Raw genomic sequence first — 18,424 nt, 5'->3', positions numbered from 1 at the left:
AGAAATTATCACATTAAAATTTATCTTGAATGAAAGTGAGATGCATCCAACACTCAAATCCTGATGTTCTTCCGGAGATGAATGGATTTATTTGTTTTATGGAATCAGCAAAATTTGGCACTATGAAATGCACTAATCAATGGTCAATGGAGCTGTATTATGTTTAATCAAAAGCTGTAACAAAATTAACTAGTCTATTTATTTTCAAGAAGAAAACTAACAAGACTCTTCTATTAGCTTTACAGTTCAAGAAGGGATCTCATTGCTTGTTTCTTTACCACTTTACCATATACTCCTTTTCCCAGCCTCATCACTTTCTCCATCTCCACCACATTACCACTTTTCTTCATCAGCACTTTGATTATTCTCTCATCACTTCCTGTTGCTTCTGCTACACTATCCGCCACCACATCAGCACCCGGAAGCCGCCTTCCCCACCTCTTCACCGTCTTCTCCGAACCATAAGCTTCGCTATACGCTCCCCAAAATGATGCCCTCAGGTAACCCTTCTCTTTGCCTCTCACCATCCATCTTTTCATTCCTTCTTCCAGCCTAAAAATTGCACCACCCACATCTAACCCTCCTCTTTCTACTCCTATCTCGATCTCCTTCACCTCATCTTTGCAACATACTTGTTCTTCGAATTTGCATCTCTTGCAGTGACATTGGAAACCCCATGCTTTTGACATTTCCATTCTCTTGTACAATGGCGAAAGCACATCGAAATATGGAAATGTGATCTCTTCACCTGCCTTTACATCCCTTGAAGCATGGACTAATATATAATCCCCAACATGAAGTCTCCTTGCATTGGGATTACATGAATGATTGATGAATGAAGCTACCACCCATAACCCAACTCCGTAAAAATCACTATTCTTGCCTAACACTTTAGCCGAAACAGAATCTTCAACGAGGGCATTCACATCCAATATACTCATCATCTTAACCATATCAAGTTCCTCGTTCGCTTCCTCAATCTCATCTCCCTCGGGCCTAAACAAACTCATTTCAGGAACTCGAGTATCGTCTTCCTCTTCCCCATTGGACAATGTACTTACTAAAAATCGGATTCTTTTACTTCTTTTAGTACATTTTACTACTTCATCAACAAAATTCTTCCACATAACCAATTGCGCATTTTCGCTCGAATCTTCACTAGACAGTATACCTCTCTCTATAGCAACTGCTTTATTCACCAACAACAAAGTCCCGGCATCAATGTTCTTCGTCGCGAAAAGACCTCTCCCACTAAGCTCCGACTTTCGAATCTCTACCGGGCCGATAAATTCAGCAAGATCAGGGATCTTCCCCCGAAACCCATTTAACACCCAATCGGAAAGATCAAGAACTCCAGTTCTTGACTGAAACTCAAGCTTCTTACATTTCTCCACATACCCATTAACCATTTCAAGATTCCCACTATCCTTGTGATCAAGAAGTGCAGTTTTAAAGTAATTCAAAGCCATTAAATACCTGTTTAAACAAATCAAGATTTTGCCTTTGCAGATGAGAGATTTGAAATGGGTGCTCTCAATTTGCAGCGCTGAATCACAATCTTGAAGTGCTGCCTTGAAATCTTTGAGCCGGAATCTTGCTTCGGCTCTGTTAGAGAGGGCTAGGCAAAGAGATTTGTTGATTTTGGTGAGGTGAAGTTGTGGGTTGTTTGAGGTCTGGTCTTGGCAAAAATTGATGAATTGAGTGTAGAGTTGTATGGATTCTTGCCATTCTTCTCGGAGAAGGAGTTCGTTTGCTTTTAATCGGAGTTCTTGCATCAGATCTTCCGGCGACGGTGGTTGTTGAAGATTGTCTTCTTCTCTCATATTTTGGACGGTGGTGTTCGGTAGGGTTATTCGTTCTGTGTTTGTAGTGTTTTTGTTGTATCTATGATGACTATGATTTTGATTTGGGACTTTCTAACGGTCATTTCTTGTAACGGCAACGGCTATTTCGGCGTTGCGTAATGCTTATGATTTGGATATAATATATTGGCAAAAGGTACAAAAAAACCTTCATAATTTTCACAAAAATACAAGTCAGCCCTTTTACTTTTTTGGGATATAATTAAGCCCTCTTTATTTTCAAATAGAACAAATAACCCCTTTCATCCCGCATCATTAGAAATACTCGTTAATGGCTAACATGTCTCTCATAATCATATAGGAAAAAAGTTCAAAAATAATTGTAATGTTTAAAATATTTTCCGAAAATTTGAGGGGGTAAGTATCCCAAAAGTAAACTTAAAGGGTTTATTTGTTCAATTTTAAAACAACAAGGGTTTAATTGTTCAATTTTAAAAACACGAGGGCTTAATTGTGCCCAAAAAATAAAAGGGCTGATATGTACGTTTGAGAAAAAGTCGAGGGTTTTTTTGTAACTTCTGTCTAATATCTTTCTCCTTTTTCTGCTTAGGAACATGAATTATTAGAAAATACAGTTTAAATTTTAGCAAATAAAAGAGCAAGATTATGGAAAAAGAAAAGAACACCTAATGTTAAGGCAAAATGATTAATTTTCAATTTTAAATCTCAGACTAGTTTTGGAAGTCCTTCAATTTATTTTGTCATTATGATTATTTTTCTGTAATTTATAACAGAATCACTCAATTTTGATTTCATGAATACTACAATTCCTACTATTAGTTTGGCTCTATTTCTTTTAATTTAAAATAATATATCAACAAGCTGGTCGCTTACATGAATAATAACATTTTTATTAATTTATATAGTAGTATTCCACATTAAGACAACATGAACGGCCTTTAAATTTGAAATAAATAAATGGCGCAACACGACCTATATCTACATTGAACAAATCACACTCAGTATAGAGCATTCATCTCGACCGAGTTAATCTACTATAGCTGAAATCTGCTTCTCAACTTTGAACTGTCTGTTTTACATTTGAACACCAAATCCGATAATATGTATACGTAAAAGTAGGATCCGAGCAAGAGAAAATTCATCTTTATCAGGATATCTACTTGGTTCATAGGTTGTTGACATTTAGAAGACAAAAATCCTGCACATCCCTCCAGCAAAACAAGAAAGTGAAACAGAAAAATCGTCAGTTAAGTGAAAATTATAATGCATTAGAGGACTTGAGACATAAAACTCACTTGTGGGAGTGCAGAGATTACTTCTTCAACAGGTACACTCCGTCTCTTAGTTCTAACTTTTCTTCACAAACTAAACCTGATAAAAAACTTTGCAGCTGCTGCACTGACTTGTCATAAGGAGGATCTGCTACACAAAACATCTGCACCAATGCTTCTTCTTCAGTTACTTCCCTAAATTCATATCACTCTCACTAACGTAATTCAAAACTATTCTCACCTTGAGGGCGTTATGAATGCGGTCTAGTGTCATACTTCCGAAATTTGTGAGCATCCCCATGATAAATTTCTACATAAAGTCAAATCACCATATAATTAAGGCTTCAGTAAGTTACCCATTCACAAGAAGAGACATTGTTTGTTCACAGCTAACTGGAAATTCACATCATATAATGTACCTCGTAAACAGTCATTTCCTTGCGTATTTGGTCCTCAACAGAGGCTACAGATCTCTCTCCCTCGTCATCACCGACTAGCAGCTCTTCCCCACTTCCACCACTCTTAGTAGCCATGCCTTCCACTAGAGTAAATACATGATCACAAGTGTCTGTCCCAGGTGATTCTGCTAGAATTCCCTGAGATAGAGGCAAAACTAAATACTTGGGTCTCAATTTTTTTGCAGCTATCAGTTTGCATAAGAAAACCCATCAATACCATTTGGAACATTTCAGTCAAGCTTAAAAAAGACAAAAACGTTATCTTCACAGTAAAGCTATAGCTCAGCAATTCAGATATGAAAATAATTGAATGTAAACAAATGCAGAATCCAACAAACTGAATGTTCAATGGCCAAAAAAATTACAGTTACATAAGAAAGAAAATAATTCCAAAGCAATGAACAGTTTCGTCTTGCCCTCCGATAAGAAAAGTGGCATAGAGGTCTGCTCAATCACTCGGTTAGTAAAACATCTTGGGTTTGTTAAACCATCAGGTGGCTTCCAAGGTGAATGCTAGAAAGCCAGAGAAATCAAATACCACAATAAAAGAGTTTCTCAAAGTCTACCTTGCTGGTCCAAAAACTTATTCTTCTATTAAGTACATCCACTGGTACCCCAATAGCCGCTGCAAGCTTACAAGATGTCCAACTGAAGTAAAAACAAAAAGCAATGTTAAACAACGAATGAATGACACTGCAGTCCTGAAATCACTACAGAAGCTACCTCTTTTGATCTTGAAACTGCATGATAATTGCAGCATGTATAGGGGTTACAGTTAACTGTATTTCTCTATCTTCAAATTGCAACTCCAACTAATCAGCAGCCCCACAAAAAGAAAAGTACATATGAGGTAACAAAAAAAAACAAAGACAAAACTGGGTGAAGATCTTGAAGCAAGTATTGGATGAAGATTTTGAAGCAAGTAACTAACCTTTACTGTGCCAAGGTTTTTCTTCCAAAGCAACTTCCTTGGGGTCTTTATCTGATGAAACCTTTTTGCATAATCATTAAGCAATTTTTCTACAGGCTCAGGAACATTTAGTGCCTCCTCCTGAGCAAAAGTAAAACAAGAATTATGCATCTGTCGATTAAATTCAGCTTATTTATGCATAAAATTTAACTGCAGTATCATCATAAAAAGACATGGGGCTAAAATCCCAGGATGTAATTATTAACAAAAGTAGGATATCACTACTCAGTCTACTCTAGTTGCTGAGTCCACTGAAAACGTTTCTATATTCTTGCAGAAAGGTTGCTTTGGGATTATTTTAGTACTTGATAGCAATGCCAGGATATAAAAAAGCAATTAACTCGTGGAGAAGACTTTGCTGTTTCTGCAAATAATTGACATCAATGTGGAAGCAGAAACAAACAACTCATCTGTCATAGTGCCTTACACCAGCAAATAAAAATGTACAATTTAGTTCTATCTTAGGCACCCGTGAAAATGCTTTAGTACTTCAGGGTCAAGTTCCACTATCCAATGTCCCCTGCTTACTGCTTGCAATATTATAATATTTATCCATAAAAAACCAAACAATAAAGGGTTGCAGAAAAGCACAGTTAACCATACTACCTGGATTGGAGGCCAAAAATTTGTAGATATTATTGTAGCATTAAGAATATCCAATGATACTTCCATTTCTTGCTCCTCTGAACCTAAACATCCATTAAACAAAGAGGAAAATGGTAATTAATGGTACATAATCTGTTGAAAAGCTCTAGGGACCAACAATCTTTAACTCACTTATTTGAGATGACTTTATTGTTGCTTTGATATTCTGGTTTGTTCTCTTAGAATCAATCAAATCATTTAGCATAATTTCACATCTCTGCATACTGCTTTCTCCGAAATGAATCTGGAAGGGGGAAACATTTTAACTTTTAAAAATGTGAACAATTTGAAGACAATGAAGCATGAATCGAAAACTCCTCAAATAGCAAATCATGTTAAAGGAACAAAGACCAAAATGATGCAAAGTCACCCGCCTTTAGAAGTTCTAAAGTACGTATTTCTGAGTCAATGTCATAATCAGATTTGTTGAGAAGCTTTTCAGCAAGCATCACACGGTATTCATTAACAAGTTGATCTTTTGAACCAAGTATACCAACAATCATCCCTAATATGTCAACCTTCCTTCGATTCCTGCTTCCCTTCAATGGGTCAGCCTCCACAGGATCAGGCTCCCAGCTGTAAGCAAAGAATTCAAAAACAAAAAAGGCGTGTGATACAGTCAGTTCCACAGCTTTAGCCATATTTACATCTCACATGGACTAAAATTCACATGTACCGTAGAGCATTTATCCATGCTTGCTTATCATCAGTATGGAAACCATCATCAGCACCATCATTTTCTTGGCTTTCTTCATCCCTATTTAATTCTTCAAGAAGGCTATCCCCAGTGATTCCAGACCCATTTGGGTTACCCCCAGTCCCACCTGTAAGCATGGTCACAATGCATTTAATGGTATCTTTCCTACCCCTTAGATAGTCTCTTATTGGTTCACCAACTGCTTCAAGAAAGACACCAGCAGGATCAATTGTACGCAGGGCTTTAATAGTTGAAACATACTGATGCAATATGTCATTGGTAGAGGCGCCGGCAGTGAGCAAGCGGTATTTCAGTGCAGAAATGAAAGAGTCAACCAGCTTAGAATGTTGACCGGTATATTCCAGGCACTGTTTTAAATCCTCAATTGCCGGGGAGCTGCAGGGATTGCCACAATAATTAGAGAGCCTCAAAGAACTACTCTTATCAACATGAGCACATTGCAAGCATACATTGAGCATTACATCTTAGAGCACAAACCAAGAGGATAAATGATATTTTGCATATCAACAGCAACACATTCAGATTTGAGAAGCGAATTGCAAAATCAAGACAAGTAATGCTATACATTTTAAGAAAATTCTTAAAATGCGAGTGAAAAGCTTCAGTTTTTAGATTAAACTACATGAAATATACCACATGTGTAAAATCAACGTCTGACAAAAAGAACTCACCACGCAACTAAATCGAAAGAAACTCACCCATTAACAGTTAGACTCATTGCTGATCTCTCTGATAGTGACTCATCCGAAGCAAATGTGATTTACTAGATTCCAGTTATCAATTTGACTCGCATATAACTTGGTGAAATTTCAAAGATGTTCTCCAGTATAATGAGTTAATATAACACGAGTTTTTCCTTCCCGCTCCACAATCATATAATAAATTTTAACCGGAGATGTATTTCCTGGTCAGACATGCTAATTTATCCCACAATTCCACATGCAAATCAGAAGCATTAAAATGCACAACAAGGGAGAAGACCCTAACCTTCCCATCAAATCATGTTATCATGAAAATCAATGATTTACCCCTCTCACTCAACAAATAAGTGAAGCCAGATCACAGAATAACCAAAATTGCAATACCCTCCTCCCAGAACATTAATCTAAATGGAAAACCAAGGTTATGATGAGAAAAAGACTTGCCTGTCAGGATAGTCCACTATAATCTCAAACAGTTTAGCTATTCTTAAATCTTGCAATGTTTCATATGCAAAGTACTCTAGCCGCAATTGCCATCTAACTAGTCCTTCAGAAGGTGCTTTAGTTCCAGGATAGCATGATGATGGACTAGAAGCCAGAGGTGATTTGAGACTATGTGAAGGGCCAACACTGCTAACAGAATCGCCAAGATAAGCAAGGAGTGCATGCAAGAATTGAAGAGGCACAGCCTGTAAAAGAAACAAGGAATCATCCACTAGCAACAATAGATTAAAGACCCTAACATTGTCATAGCAGGTGGCGCATGAAAAGCCAAACAATTAGAGAACCAAACAATTTGACTCAAGGTCTCAAAGCAACAAAGAATACGAAAGCATTTTATAAATTTTCACTTTGCAGGAAGCACTCAGTTCTTTACTTAATACAATGATGACTGGAATAGCACATAAAATTTGAACTCTACAGTACGACACCATGATTTTTGGTCAATAAAATCATATCTCTAACCATGTCATAGCAAATGACTAAGCTTCTTGTCCATAACACTCTCCAGGTTCAATGCCCATTCACTATGTGTTAAATAGTAAGCTACACCAACAAAGTCATTAATGTAAAAGGGCCAGCCACAATGTGCCGATTTTTGTGCCCTGTGACTAAATCCGTGGAAGACAGGCTACGGGACTACAATCCAGGGATTACATGAGTGTTAAATATGGAAATGCTAAACAGGCACAGAAGGATACCTGTATCCACTCTTTAATGGACTCCAAAACAGAATCCCTGTAATCATCGCCAGCCAGATCATGCACTTTTGCCTGCATCAAAAACGGGAAATTCACCATGTTGAAGCTAGAATTAACATTCTCGTGTTCTTAAGAAGATAAATGCCACATTCAAGACGTTTATGTCTCTTAAACATGTCCACTATTTGAATAACGACCCAACAGGGAACTATGCTTCATAGCAAAGAAGCAATTAGGACATAAATGACTGCAGAACTAATTACACAATCACCTTCAGAAGCAGAAAGATCGCAGAAGCATAAGCATCTTCAGCCATAGAAGTGAAACCAAGACTTCTGAGGTCACGAACAACCTTCCCAATATTCTTCACCAATTTGTTGTTCTCCGTGAATTTACCTTGGAGATAGCATTCATCAATTTCCATTTCACCATTTCTACAGAACTTTTGGCTTCTGTCGTCTAAATCCATGTCATCTTTATCTTCAAAATCATCACCGTCGCCGCCATTAACCTCTCCATCCATAATTGTACTTAGCTCCTCCAGCCTTCCCTTAAAATACCAGTGTAGTACTTCTAAAAACATTGTAAGAGAATAGAGAGTAGCAATTAAACATAAAATCAAATAAATTCTTCTGTAAGAAATGCTAATAACAAACAACAATTAGCTTAAGCATCCCATAAAGAAATGAACCAGAACAGCAGCAGACAACATGTTAAATGAACTAAAAGAGAGGAGCATACCAAGGAAGTGACGAGGAAGACTGGCCATTAAAACTGAAGATACCATCAACTGATATCTAGAAATAAGATACAATCTTTCATTATCTGAATTACACTTTCCACTTGCCAAATTTTCCTTGTAAGATTGCAAGGCACAAGCTAACATGGACAGACACTTCTCCTGATACTGTTTCTCCAACGATATCTCTTCAAGCGCTCTGCACAAAATTTGCTCCAGCTCCTGGTCAATATCCTGTAATTTCGACGCCAATTATAGCTATCACCATACTATCAAAATCAAAAATAAAAACTCAACAACTCGAAAATCAGAAACGCTTACATACATAAGTAGTTTTATTATTATATCCATCAAAATGCTGCCAAAATTTTGAACTCCCATTTTTCTCAAACATTTCCTGATACAAAACAAAAAAAAACTCGCCCCTATATTAAAAAAATTGATCAAGAAAGATACCAGCTTTGGATCATTAACTAAAAAACAAACCTGTAGTAACTTAAGGAAGTGATCAATAACAAGAGATTTAAGACCGTGCTTGCAGAGAGACTGAACATGACATACAAACTCCTGCCTCACTGAAATATCATCATTTCTATTAAGAATTCTAGAAGATGCCTCGCAAAATCCAGCATAGCCGTCAATAATTTCATGTGCAGAATGGTCGCTAATAGCATCCAAAATCCCCAAATCGCACATTTCCTACAAAACCCTAGAAAAATCCTAAGTTTTTTACTTTCAGATTTTGGCGCCACTATTTTATAAATAGAGACTCTGAGCTTAACTCTTTTATTTTATTTTGTGAGTAGAGAATGAAACCGGGTGAAAGCCATGGGTTGGACCGAACCGGAACTGTAAATAGTAAAAAGATAATACTGACGTCAGTATCGGCGATGGTGGCGGAAACGGCGACGTTTCCGATAGATTTAACGAAGACGAGGCTGCAGCTTCAACATGGTTCGAAGAATGCGTTCCAAATTGTTGCGGAAATCGTTGGAAAAGAAGGGGTAAATGGACTGTATAAAGGGCTTTCTCCTGCTATTATTAGGCATCTGTTTTATACTCCGATTCGAATTGTGGGTTATGAGAATCTGAGGAATTTTGTTGCTATTAATGATGGGGGTGATGGTTCAACTTTGCTTTGGAGTAAAGCTATTGTTGGTGGGATCTCTGGTGTTATTGCTCAGGTACAAAATATTTTATCTTCTCAATTTTATAAATTTATTTTCATAATAGGAAAAGGGACAGCGCTCGTGGGAGGAATATAATTCACGACCTTGGCGGAATGCTGGTGGCGCTTATACTTTTTATTTGGTTAAATTTACTGAAATTTAAGCTAATGTACTTTTATTGTAGTTCATCTCTAATCTATGTAAATTCATGTTATAAGCTGTTTCAATTGTTCGATGATCCGTAGTAATGGGTTGAAGTTGTTGCTGTTACGAATCTGAGAAAGTTTATCATTCTGCATCTATTACTAAACCTACAACTCATTTCCTCAAAGTATGTATTAAAGGGCAGATCATTTATTTCGATAGAAGCATAAGTTCATATCATTTTTAATATTGGAGTAAAACATTCGTCTTACTGCAGATACATGCATGTCATTTTAGTTCCTAGAACAGCTGTTAGTTGTTGAATCCAAAATTTTAGAAACAAAGCTTATCCAAATTGCGTGCGCTGAGAAGTTGAATGCTGATGGGGGTTGCATGCAACTCTATATCCTTTCCAGTCATGGAATAGTTGTCCTACTCGTTCAGGTAATAATGGATAGTGCTTTCCATCCTCCTGCCGGGAATGATGGGCTGTTGAGATCAATCTTTGAAGCTAGCAAATGTTTTGTTTAGTTGATACAATGAGGTTTTCATGAATTGTGCTACAGAGGTTGACTAGATTAATTACTACTATATATTACATTGTAGTTATCAACCTTTTGGTTGTTTGCTTTTGGACATCGTTATCAACTGCTATAAAATGTTTCATTAAGGCATGAATCGGAATGTCCAAAAAACTAGCTTTACTGTAAATGTATGACATGCTTTGTATGCTTTAGAACATATAAAACATGAAATATTCAACAAGGTATCAAACTGGCATATCATTCAGTTTCATAGAGCATATATGTTGTGCTTATGCATGTCCGTAATTTTTGTCTGTTGAAGTTATATTTTTAGCATAATGCACATGTAAATTATTGCAAATGAGAACTTGAGGAATTACTTTGGTGGCGGTAGTCATATCCTCCATCCCTGCAATGTTTGTTTTGCTCTACTTGTTAAGGTAAGAGCCTTCTACGAGGGCTATTAAGGTCCTCTTTTGGAATCTTTTCATTCTAGTTGGTAATTGGTGAACCTAGTTTGAGATTTTTTTAACAATGAGGTTTTTCTTACTATAAGAGGTTGAATCAATTGAGACCAGAAGAAAAAAATCAGATTTTAGTGTTTTTGCTTTTTTTTTGACATGCTTATTGTTCTCATGATTCATCAATTATCCCTTGCATTGTAATTCAAACAAACCCTTGTGTGGGGAAAAACCTTTTGTTTTTGTCTTTATTGACTGTCGCCTGTGGATATTGAGGAATATTTTTCTGCCTTAGTCTTGGATTATATTCGATTAGGAGTGTACAAAAACTGAATGAAACCAACAAATTCGTTCGATTTAGAAAGTGAGAAAATCAGTTAACTTTTGGTACAAACTAAACTGAACCAACCAAACCGACATGGTCTGTTCAGTTCGGTTTGAAATATTTAAGATTCTTATAAAATTGAATCAACTCTATTTAAAAAGAATCAAAATTTTGGTTCAATTTGGTGTGGTTTGAACTGAATGCCCACTCCTATATGTCGTGGAAACCCCCTGTCTTTGTTTTTTGTGTCTCATGCATGGATGTATGTTAATTAAGCTTATTAAGCACAGGCAATTTTGCTCTTTGTTTATGTTAAATTTTGGAATGCATTAGGCACAATGTTTATTTAAATTTCTGTGTGAATAGTCATGAAATAACTGCACTGCAGTTGGTTTTATTTTTTGCTTGGCGTGAGTAGTACAGGTAGTCGCTAGTCCTGCTGATCTTGTTAAGGTGCGGATGCAAGCAGATGGGCGTATGGTGAGCCAAGGTCAGAAACCTAGATACTCGGGTCCTTTCGACGCGTTCAACAAGATTGTGCATGCAGAAGGGTTTGGTGGACTATGGAAAGGGGTATTCCCTAATATTCAAAGGGCATTTTTAGTGAACATGGGAGAATTAGGGTGTTACGATCACGCAAAAAGATTTGTTATTCAGAAGCAGATAGCTTCCGATAATGTTTACGCTCACAGCTTGGCCTCCATTATGTCAGGGCTCGCCGCGACGGCTTTGAGTTGTCCAGCGGACGTAGTGAAGACAAGAATGATGAACCAAGAAGGCAGCAAGGTTATGTACAAGAGCTCTTATGAGTGTGTGGTGAAGACAGTTAGGAGTGAGGGAATAAGGGCATTATGGAAAGGATTTATTCCTACTTGGGCAAGGCTTGGTCCCTGGCAATTTATGTTTTGGGTCTCTTATGAGAAATTCAGACAAGCTGCAGGCCTTTCTTCCTTCTGATCAAATTGTCTAGTCTGCAAGTTTGTTGGCCAATTAATTATGGCTGCTTCAATTTTCTAATGCATCAAAATAAGATTTTAATAAATCTACTATTTGCTTCTTATTAGGCCATTTTCAATCCCACCAAAATAAATCACTTATAGTGTTCTTTTTAGGGAAAAGTATAAAAATGACCCTACTGTTGCCACTGAAGAGTAAAACTGACCCTAATGATTTATTAGTTGCAAAAATGATCTTAATATTGCCACCGAAGTGCAAAATCGACCCTAATGGCTTGAAAACTAAATTTAAACCCTTATGTTAGATGGAATTAGATATCACCGTTAAACTGAGAATCATTTTTACAACTTTCAGATTATTAGGGTCATTTTTGTACATTTAAATGATGTAATGTTATATATTTATATAATTTATACAACATGATTGCTACAAAAAAACTTGAACTATTTGTTTTTTGAATTTTTTTAACATGTCCGCCCAAAAAATAAATGTAAAACACACATAAATAAGAATCAATATCGTAAGCCGATTAATTATCCGATTTTTTTTTTTGAAAAATCGACTCATTGATATATCTGATCCATACAATATAAATTTTAGATTTACATTTTATTTTCTTAAAAAAAGTTAACAAATAAAAAAAAATCCATCTATTCTTTTAAAAACAATTATCTATTATTTTATTTGAAATCATGAAATATTTCAAAATATTTTTATGTGTCTATAAAATATAAAATTGTTAAATTATTTTTTGCATTTAATTTTATTAACGGTAAATGAAGGATATGATCTTTTTATATAATTTATAAATATATAAAAACTTATACTACTATTTAATATAATGTATTAAAGATATACATTTTTGTATAGTTCAGGAAGCAGTGATTCATTATATATATACTAGTGTCGCTTTACGTGTTTCACACGTGACTCGTAGTGTGACTCGTTAAATAGTGATAACTATATTTATTATAAATTAGAATAGTAATTTAGGATACTAACTAAAATAAACTATTTTAAATAGGGTTATCTTTAAATATACTTGATTTCTTACACGGGATTGCAGTTATACTCTTCAAATAAAACTTTGTCATTTATACGCTTTTTTGTTGTTACCTTTTTTATTTATACGCTTTTTTGTACCTGTTAGCTTTGCAAGGCTGGCTAGTCAGCTTATACCTAGTGCATCTTGTTTTGATCCATGTGGTAATATATTATAATTAATTTGTAAATCATTAGATTATATTCTGAGAAACCTTAAATGTCATTAATAATTAGTTAACTTAACAGGAGTATATTTTTGTTTATTGTTTTTACTTGAATAATTTTTAAAATTTAAACTCTTATTACATACTGTCTTTTTTAATATTAGTGTTATTGTTATTATAATAAAAATATTAATTTTGTTAAAATAATTTTTATGTAAATTATTACTTTTCTTTAAAATATTGTAGTATAATTTTAAAAAATTCAGCATTTTAAAATTCATTTAGAAAATTTTATTTCATGAATCTATGCTATTTTTTTTATAATTAGAGCCTTTATAAAAAAGTTAAACTTACAATCTTAACACAATATTATCTAACATTTAAACTATTGAACTATAACTTGTTGGAATAAAGCATTACTATTAGAGAATAATAACGAAACAACACATGTTTAATTGGAGATGCACACACGTTGTCGTCACTAAATTGAGGTACCAAATCGTTGACATAATTGAAAGTGAGGTACCAAATCGTTGATATAATTGAAAGTGAGGTACGAAATTGTTGAAAGTGGACATCAAACTATTAATGGAACTAACAAAAGCCCCTACTTGTTAACGACACAAAAACTAAGGTATCAAATCGTTTAATTTTCATACAAGAGCTATCAAACTGTGAACTATTACAAATATGAGAGGCTTTAGAGTAATTTGCTCTAAACTTAAACATTGATTATATAAAAACTAAAATAAATCAAAAATAATATTATTGGAGAAATATAATTAAATTTGTTACATTTTAGAAAAATAAAACTCTCATCATATCTTGATTACAATGTTTTAAACATAAATTTTTGATTGATCATTAGTTAATTGTTTGTTAATTTTTGGTTGCTCATCAGTTGCTTTTTGATTAATTCTTTAGTAGCTTATTAGTTAGTTTTTCTTTAGTTGATTATTGACAGTTCAATGGTAGATCATTGGTTGCTAATTGGTAGCTCATTAGTTACTCTATAGTTGTTCTTCGTATTTGTTGTGTTTTACTTTTATTTTGATTTCTGTTAATTGGTAATTCATTTTTATGGTGTTTGAACATAATTGTAATTGTTTAACAATTATTTCCCAATATTTGCATATTGTAGAAAATTTCTTCATATAAAAAAGTATTTCAAAATAAATGAAAAATAAACATACAAAAAATTAAACAAAAAATAAATTATATAATGAAACAAATTTTGAACATTAAATTAAAAAGTTAAAACCAAACAAATTATATATTAAAAAAAGAATTTATAAATAATAAAGATAAAACAAATTTTACTGTAAATTTAAAATTAGAATGACAAATGTATAAATATAGAAAACAATTGTCTCAGTTTATAAGAATAAAAAAAAGGTTTAACTATAAATTTTTAACTAAGTTGAATAAGTAAAAAAATAAAATTTTAACTATTAAATACATGTGTCTAAAATTAAATAACAAGTGGCCAAGTATAAAAAATTAAATATAAAAAGCTGAGTGTTTAATTTCAAAAGACATGTGTATAATTTAGGCAGTTTAAACTTATTAAAAATGAATTAATTTTAATATTTCTCATGCAAATAGGAAATAAGTAAATAATAGATAATAAAAAATACAAAAATACAAAATTAAAATTATTAAATAAAAATTTAAAATAGGGATCAAAATAAGTAATTTGAATAATAAAAAAAATCAAAAAATTACTAATATAAAAATATATACATAAACAAAAAAAACGAATATAATAAATAAATATAATAACTAATAAAAATAATAATTAAATATTATAAATATATGTATTATAAAAAAATTATTATAGAAAAGAAACACAAAATAAAGAAATTGATTTGACAAAATAATATGAATCATGCTAAATGCATGTAGTGGCCACGTATCATTATAAAAAAATTTGCATTTCATGGTTAACAAATGAACGTATGTAGCTGTTGGATGTAGCTGGCAAGAAAAAGCGTATTTCTGAAAAAGAAAAACTAAAATGAGACACGCTTGATAATATAAATTTTGAAGGAGTGCTTTTGCAAAGAAAATAGAAAAGGAAGTAAGGGGTGTAATTTCCTCTTTTAAATATTTTATAATAATTAAAATGCTAGGTGATTAAGAATAATTTATCTTATTTATATAGAATATAAACAAAAAATATCAAATAATAATTAAAATTGTAATATATTGGAAGTAGTTCGCTTTAATAAGAATTTTAAATAATTAAATATTTTAAATAGTTTATTTTATTTAGTACTGTAAATTATTATTTTAACATAATATTATAAGTAGTTTATTTTAGTTAGTACTCTACTCTAATAATTATCTTAATAATTTTTAAATTCATAATTATATACTATAAAATGTAAAGGACATTATCCTAACAATCCTATAATCGGCCTTATACTGTATATAAAAATAAATTCTTTATATATGATTATTGATTTAGTATATTTATTATGGAACCTTTTTGTTTCGCTGTGTATACAAAATTGTAGCATACATGCAAACCAACCAATTAATGGAAATTGATTCAAATTCTTATATTACGGTATTAACAAAAGAAATTTTAGCTGGGTTCAAATAATCATTACTTGGTTCGTATAACCATAGTTCTATTCTAAGTCAATTATAACTAATAATATTAGAAGTAATTTAACTTTCCTTAAAATTCTAAACAAATCAGGAGTAGTTAATATTAATATTTTATTAGATTACAACTAATTATAATATTAGGAGTAATTTAACTTTCCTTAAAATTCTAAACAAATCAGGAGTAGTTAATATTAATATTTTATTAGTATAATTTAATTAATAAATTACCATAAAACAATTATTTAACTGATCTATTAGAAATAATTTATAAAGGGCTACTTAGTAAATTTTTCTGTCCTCCCCCTCCCCCTCCCCCCCCCCCCCCAATCCGTGCTTTTATACCATAAAACAATTATTTAACTGATCAATTAGAAATAATTTATAAAGGGCTACTTAGTAAATTTGCCTGTCCCTTCCCTCCCCCCCCCCCCCCCCCCCCCCCAATCCGTGTTTTTATATACTAATTTTTCGCCACGTGCTATGCACGTGAGCGATATTCATATGACCCGTTACTATATCAAAATATTTAATTAAATTTTTAATGTAATATTTAGTTTTTAATTAACTATTATAAAGTATTTTTTTAATTTAAAAATTTAGCATGTACATGATAATTATATTACATGATGTATACAATAAATATTAATTAAATTATTGAGTGATATCAATATGACTCATTATATATTAAATATCAATAGTTTATTAAAATTAAAATGTTAATAAGAAATCTAAATACTCTAAAATAAATAATTAAATAACTTTAAAATTATTAATATGAATATATAAGAGCGTTTGGCCACGTGTTACTCACGTGAGCGACATTTATATGACCCGTTATATTATTTATTTTTAAGTTACAATAAATTATTTTTATTTTTATTTAAGTTATGCTCGTTATTTATATTTATTTGACCCGTTATATATATCAAATATAATTAGATTATTAAATATTTTTTAATAAAATGTTATTAAATTGAAATTATTTTTAATTTTTAAAAATTCATTGTGTAATTAAGCTCATGCAAATTCATTAAGCTAGTTTCAATGGAGTTTTTCTAGAAATGTATAGAATTTAGTGTGTTTAGTCCTATAGAATACATATGATGAAGAGGTCAATTTAATGATTTGGGGTACAAATGAAATATAAAAGAATAAATTAAGATAAAATTGAAAAAATTCCCACGTTATGATATATTTGCAAAAAGGTTTAAAGGTGAGGTTTTTTTGAGTGATTAAGCCTTTTCTTTATTAAACTAAACTATTTATACTTTCCATTACTTGTAATGCTCTATTTAAATTGAAATTTTGTTTAAACTAAAACTTCTATTAACATTAAACTCTTACTATTATTTATTATTTAATTATACACCCTTTCCATATATTAACTTTAATTTTTACTGTTTAAAACGATTTATCTTAGTTGAAAATTTATTAGTTTTACTATTAGAAGAATCTTATCATTAGTATTATGTTAATCTGCCACGTATAGGAAATTTATTAGCTTTCTTATAAGAAGAATCCTATTATAAGTGAAATGTTCATGTCTTAATTTATTTTTATTTGACGATTTTTTATTGAAATTTATCACCTGTGTTTTTTATTAGTACTAGTTTCGCATTACGTGATATGCACGTGGCTCGTAACGTAACTCTTCAATAAAAATATTAATAAATTTATTATAGTTATATCAATTTTTTTATTTATAATTAATATTAAATTAGTTAAGATTTTTTATAAAAGTAAATTAAAAAATTTATTTCATACTGAATTTTTTTTTTGATTTTATAATAACCATAATTAAATAATTAATTTAATTTTATTAATAATATCTTTAAATATAATAAGATAGAAATTTAAATAATAATATATTAACCAAATACAGTATTTTAATTTTGTAGTTCAATCAAACTAAAAGATAGGTATTTCTACTAATTTGGAGACAATTTAGTTTTGGAGATAATTTAGCTACCTATTCTAATTAGGACTTTAATTACAATAGTGATTAATTAAATAACTAATTAGTTAATGACTATAAAATCTTTATTTAGTAGTAAATTGAAAAAGGATTATTCAGTAAATTTGCCTGTCCCCCCCCCCCCCCCCCCCCATCCGTGCTTTTATATATAGTATAGTATAGATTAGACTTCTTTTCAATCTCAAGTCCTTTACCAATTGTAATTTCACATATATAGCGAATATATTATTATTTTTTTATTAGATTTTAATTTGTATATAATTTGGTAAATTTTTTAATTAGTGAAGTTTAATGTCGTAATTTTGCCTGTTCCCCCCCTCCCCCCCTTCCCACATATAAGATAGTTATAGAAGATAGATAGATAGTATAGATACCATAAAACAATTATTTAACTGATCAATTAGAAATAATTTATAAAGGGTTACTTAGTAAATTTGCCTGCCCCTCCCTCCCCCCATCCGTGCTTTTATATATATATATATAGATATAGATATATATATTATTTTAAAAATATATGA

The 18,424-nt window shown here is 32.0% G+C and overlaps 3 protein-coding genes across 5 annotated transcripts; 1 reads left to right on the top strand and 2 right to left on the bottom strand.

Moving 5' to 3' along the window:
- Positions 1-128: 128 nt before the first annotated feature.
- On the bottom strand, positions 129-1,950 carry LOC126653796 (methyltransferase FGSG_00040). The gene has a single exon (XM_050347734.2). It carries the CDS (start codon positions 1,821-1,823, stop codon positions 240-242), a length of 1,584 nt encoding a protein of 527 aa, XP_050203691.1. The 5' UTR covers positions 1,824-1,950; the 3' UTR covers positions 129-239.
- Positions 1,951-2,692: 742 nt separating this feature from the next.
- LOC126686505 (anaphase-promoting complex subunit 2) lies at positions 2,693-9,230 on the bottom strand. 3 transcript variants are annotated; one of them, XM_050380567.2, is made up of 17 exons: positions 9,014-9,230; positions 8,853-8,924; positions 8,530-8,761; positions 8,060-8,361; positions 7,789-7,860; positions 7,031-7,275; positions 5,844-6,260; positions 5,542-5,743; positions 5,300-5,411; positions 5,129-5,211; positions 4,484-4,603; positions 4,276-4,364; positions 4,119-4,200; positions 3,514-3,690; positions 3,336-3,404; positions 3,119-3,258; positions 2,693-3,031 (listed from the first exon to the last, which is right to left on the bottom strand). In XM_050380567.2, exons 1-16 carry the CDS (start codon positions 9,221-9,223, stop codon positions 3,136-3,138), a joined length of 2,607 nt encoding a protein of 868 aa, XP_050236524.1. In that variant the 5' UTR covers positions 9,224-9,230; the 3' UTR covers positions 2,693-3,031; positions 3,119-3,135. The 3 variants fall into 3 exon arrangements, with proteins under 3 accessions (XP_050236524.1, XP_050236523.1, XP_050236525.1); XM_050380566.2 differs by having other exon boundaries at positions 2,693-3,021; XM_050380568.2 differs by lacking the exons at positions 2,693-3,031; positions 3,119-3,258; positions 3,336-3,404 and having other exon boundaries at positions 3,597-3,707.
- Positions 9,231-9,238: 8 nt separating this feature from the next.
- Positions 9,239-12,218, top strand: LOC126686506 (mitochondrial uncoupling protein 3). Its single transcript, XM_050380570.2, has 2 exons — positions 9,239-9,711; positions 11,574-12,218. Exons 1-2 carry the CDS (start codon positions 9,337-9,339, stop codon positions 12,105-12,107), a joined length of 909 nt encoding a protein of 302 aa, XP_050236527.1. The 5' UTR covers positions 9,239-9,336; the 3' UTR covers positions 12,108-12,218.
- The last annotated feature ends 6,206 nt before the right edge of the window (positions 12,219-18,424 follow it).

The sequence above is a fragment of the Mercurialis annua genome, linkage group LG6 (genome assembly GCF_937616625.2).
Source record: "Mercurialis annua linkage group LG6, ddMerAnnu1.2, whole genome shotgun sequence".
Classification (NCBI taxonomy): domain Eukaryota; kingdom Viridiplantae; phylum Streptophyta; class Magnoliopsida; order Malpighiales; family Euphorbiaceae; genus Mercurialis; species Mercurialis annua.
This window is presented reverse-complemented; position numbering and strand designations above follow the sequence as displayed.

Coding starts and splice junctions, on each gene's coding strand:
- LOC126653796 (XM_050347734.2), bottom strand. CDS start 1,823: ATGAGAGAAGAAGACAATCTTCAACAACCACCGTCGCCGGAAGATCTG.
- LOC126686506 (XM_050380570.2), top strand. CDS start 9,337: ATGAAACCGGGTGAAAGCCATGGGTTGGACCGAACCGGAACTGTAAAT. Junction 9,712..11,573: donor TCTCTGGTGTTATTGCTCAG/GTACAAAATATT, acceptor TGAGTAGTACAG/GTAGTCGCTAGTCCTGCTGA.
- LOC126686505 (XM_050380567.2), bottom strand. CDS start 9,223: ATGTGCGATTTGGGGATTTTGGATGCTATTAGCGACCATTCTGCACAT. Junction 4,604..5,128: donor ATTTTTGGCCTCCAATCCAG/GTAGTATGGTTA, acceptor ACTTTTGCTCAG/GAGGAGGCACTAAATGTTCC. Junction 3,691..4,118: donor TAAGTTTTTGGACCAGCAAG/GTAGACTTTGAG, acceptor CCTCTATCTCAG/GGAATTCTAGCAGAATCACC.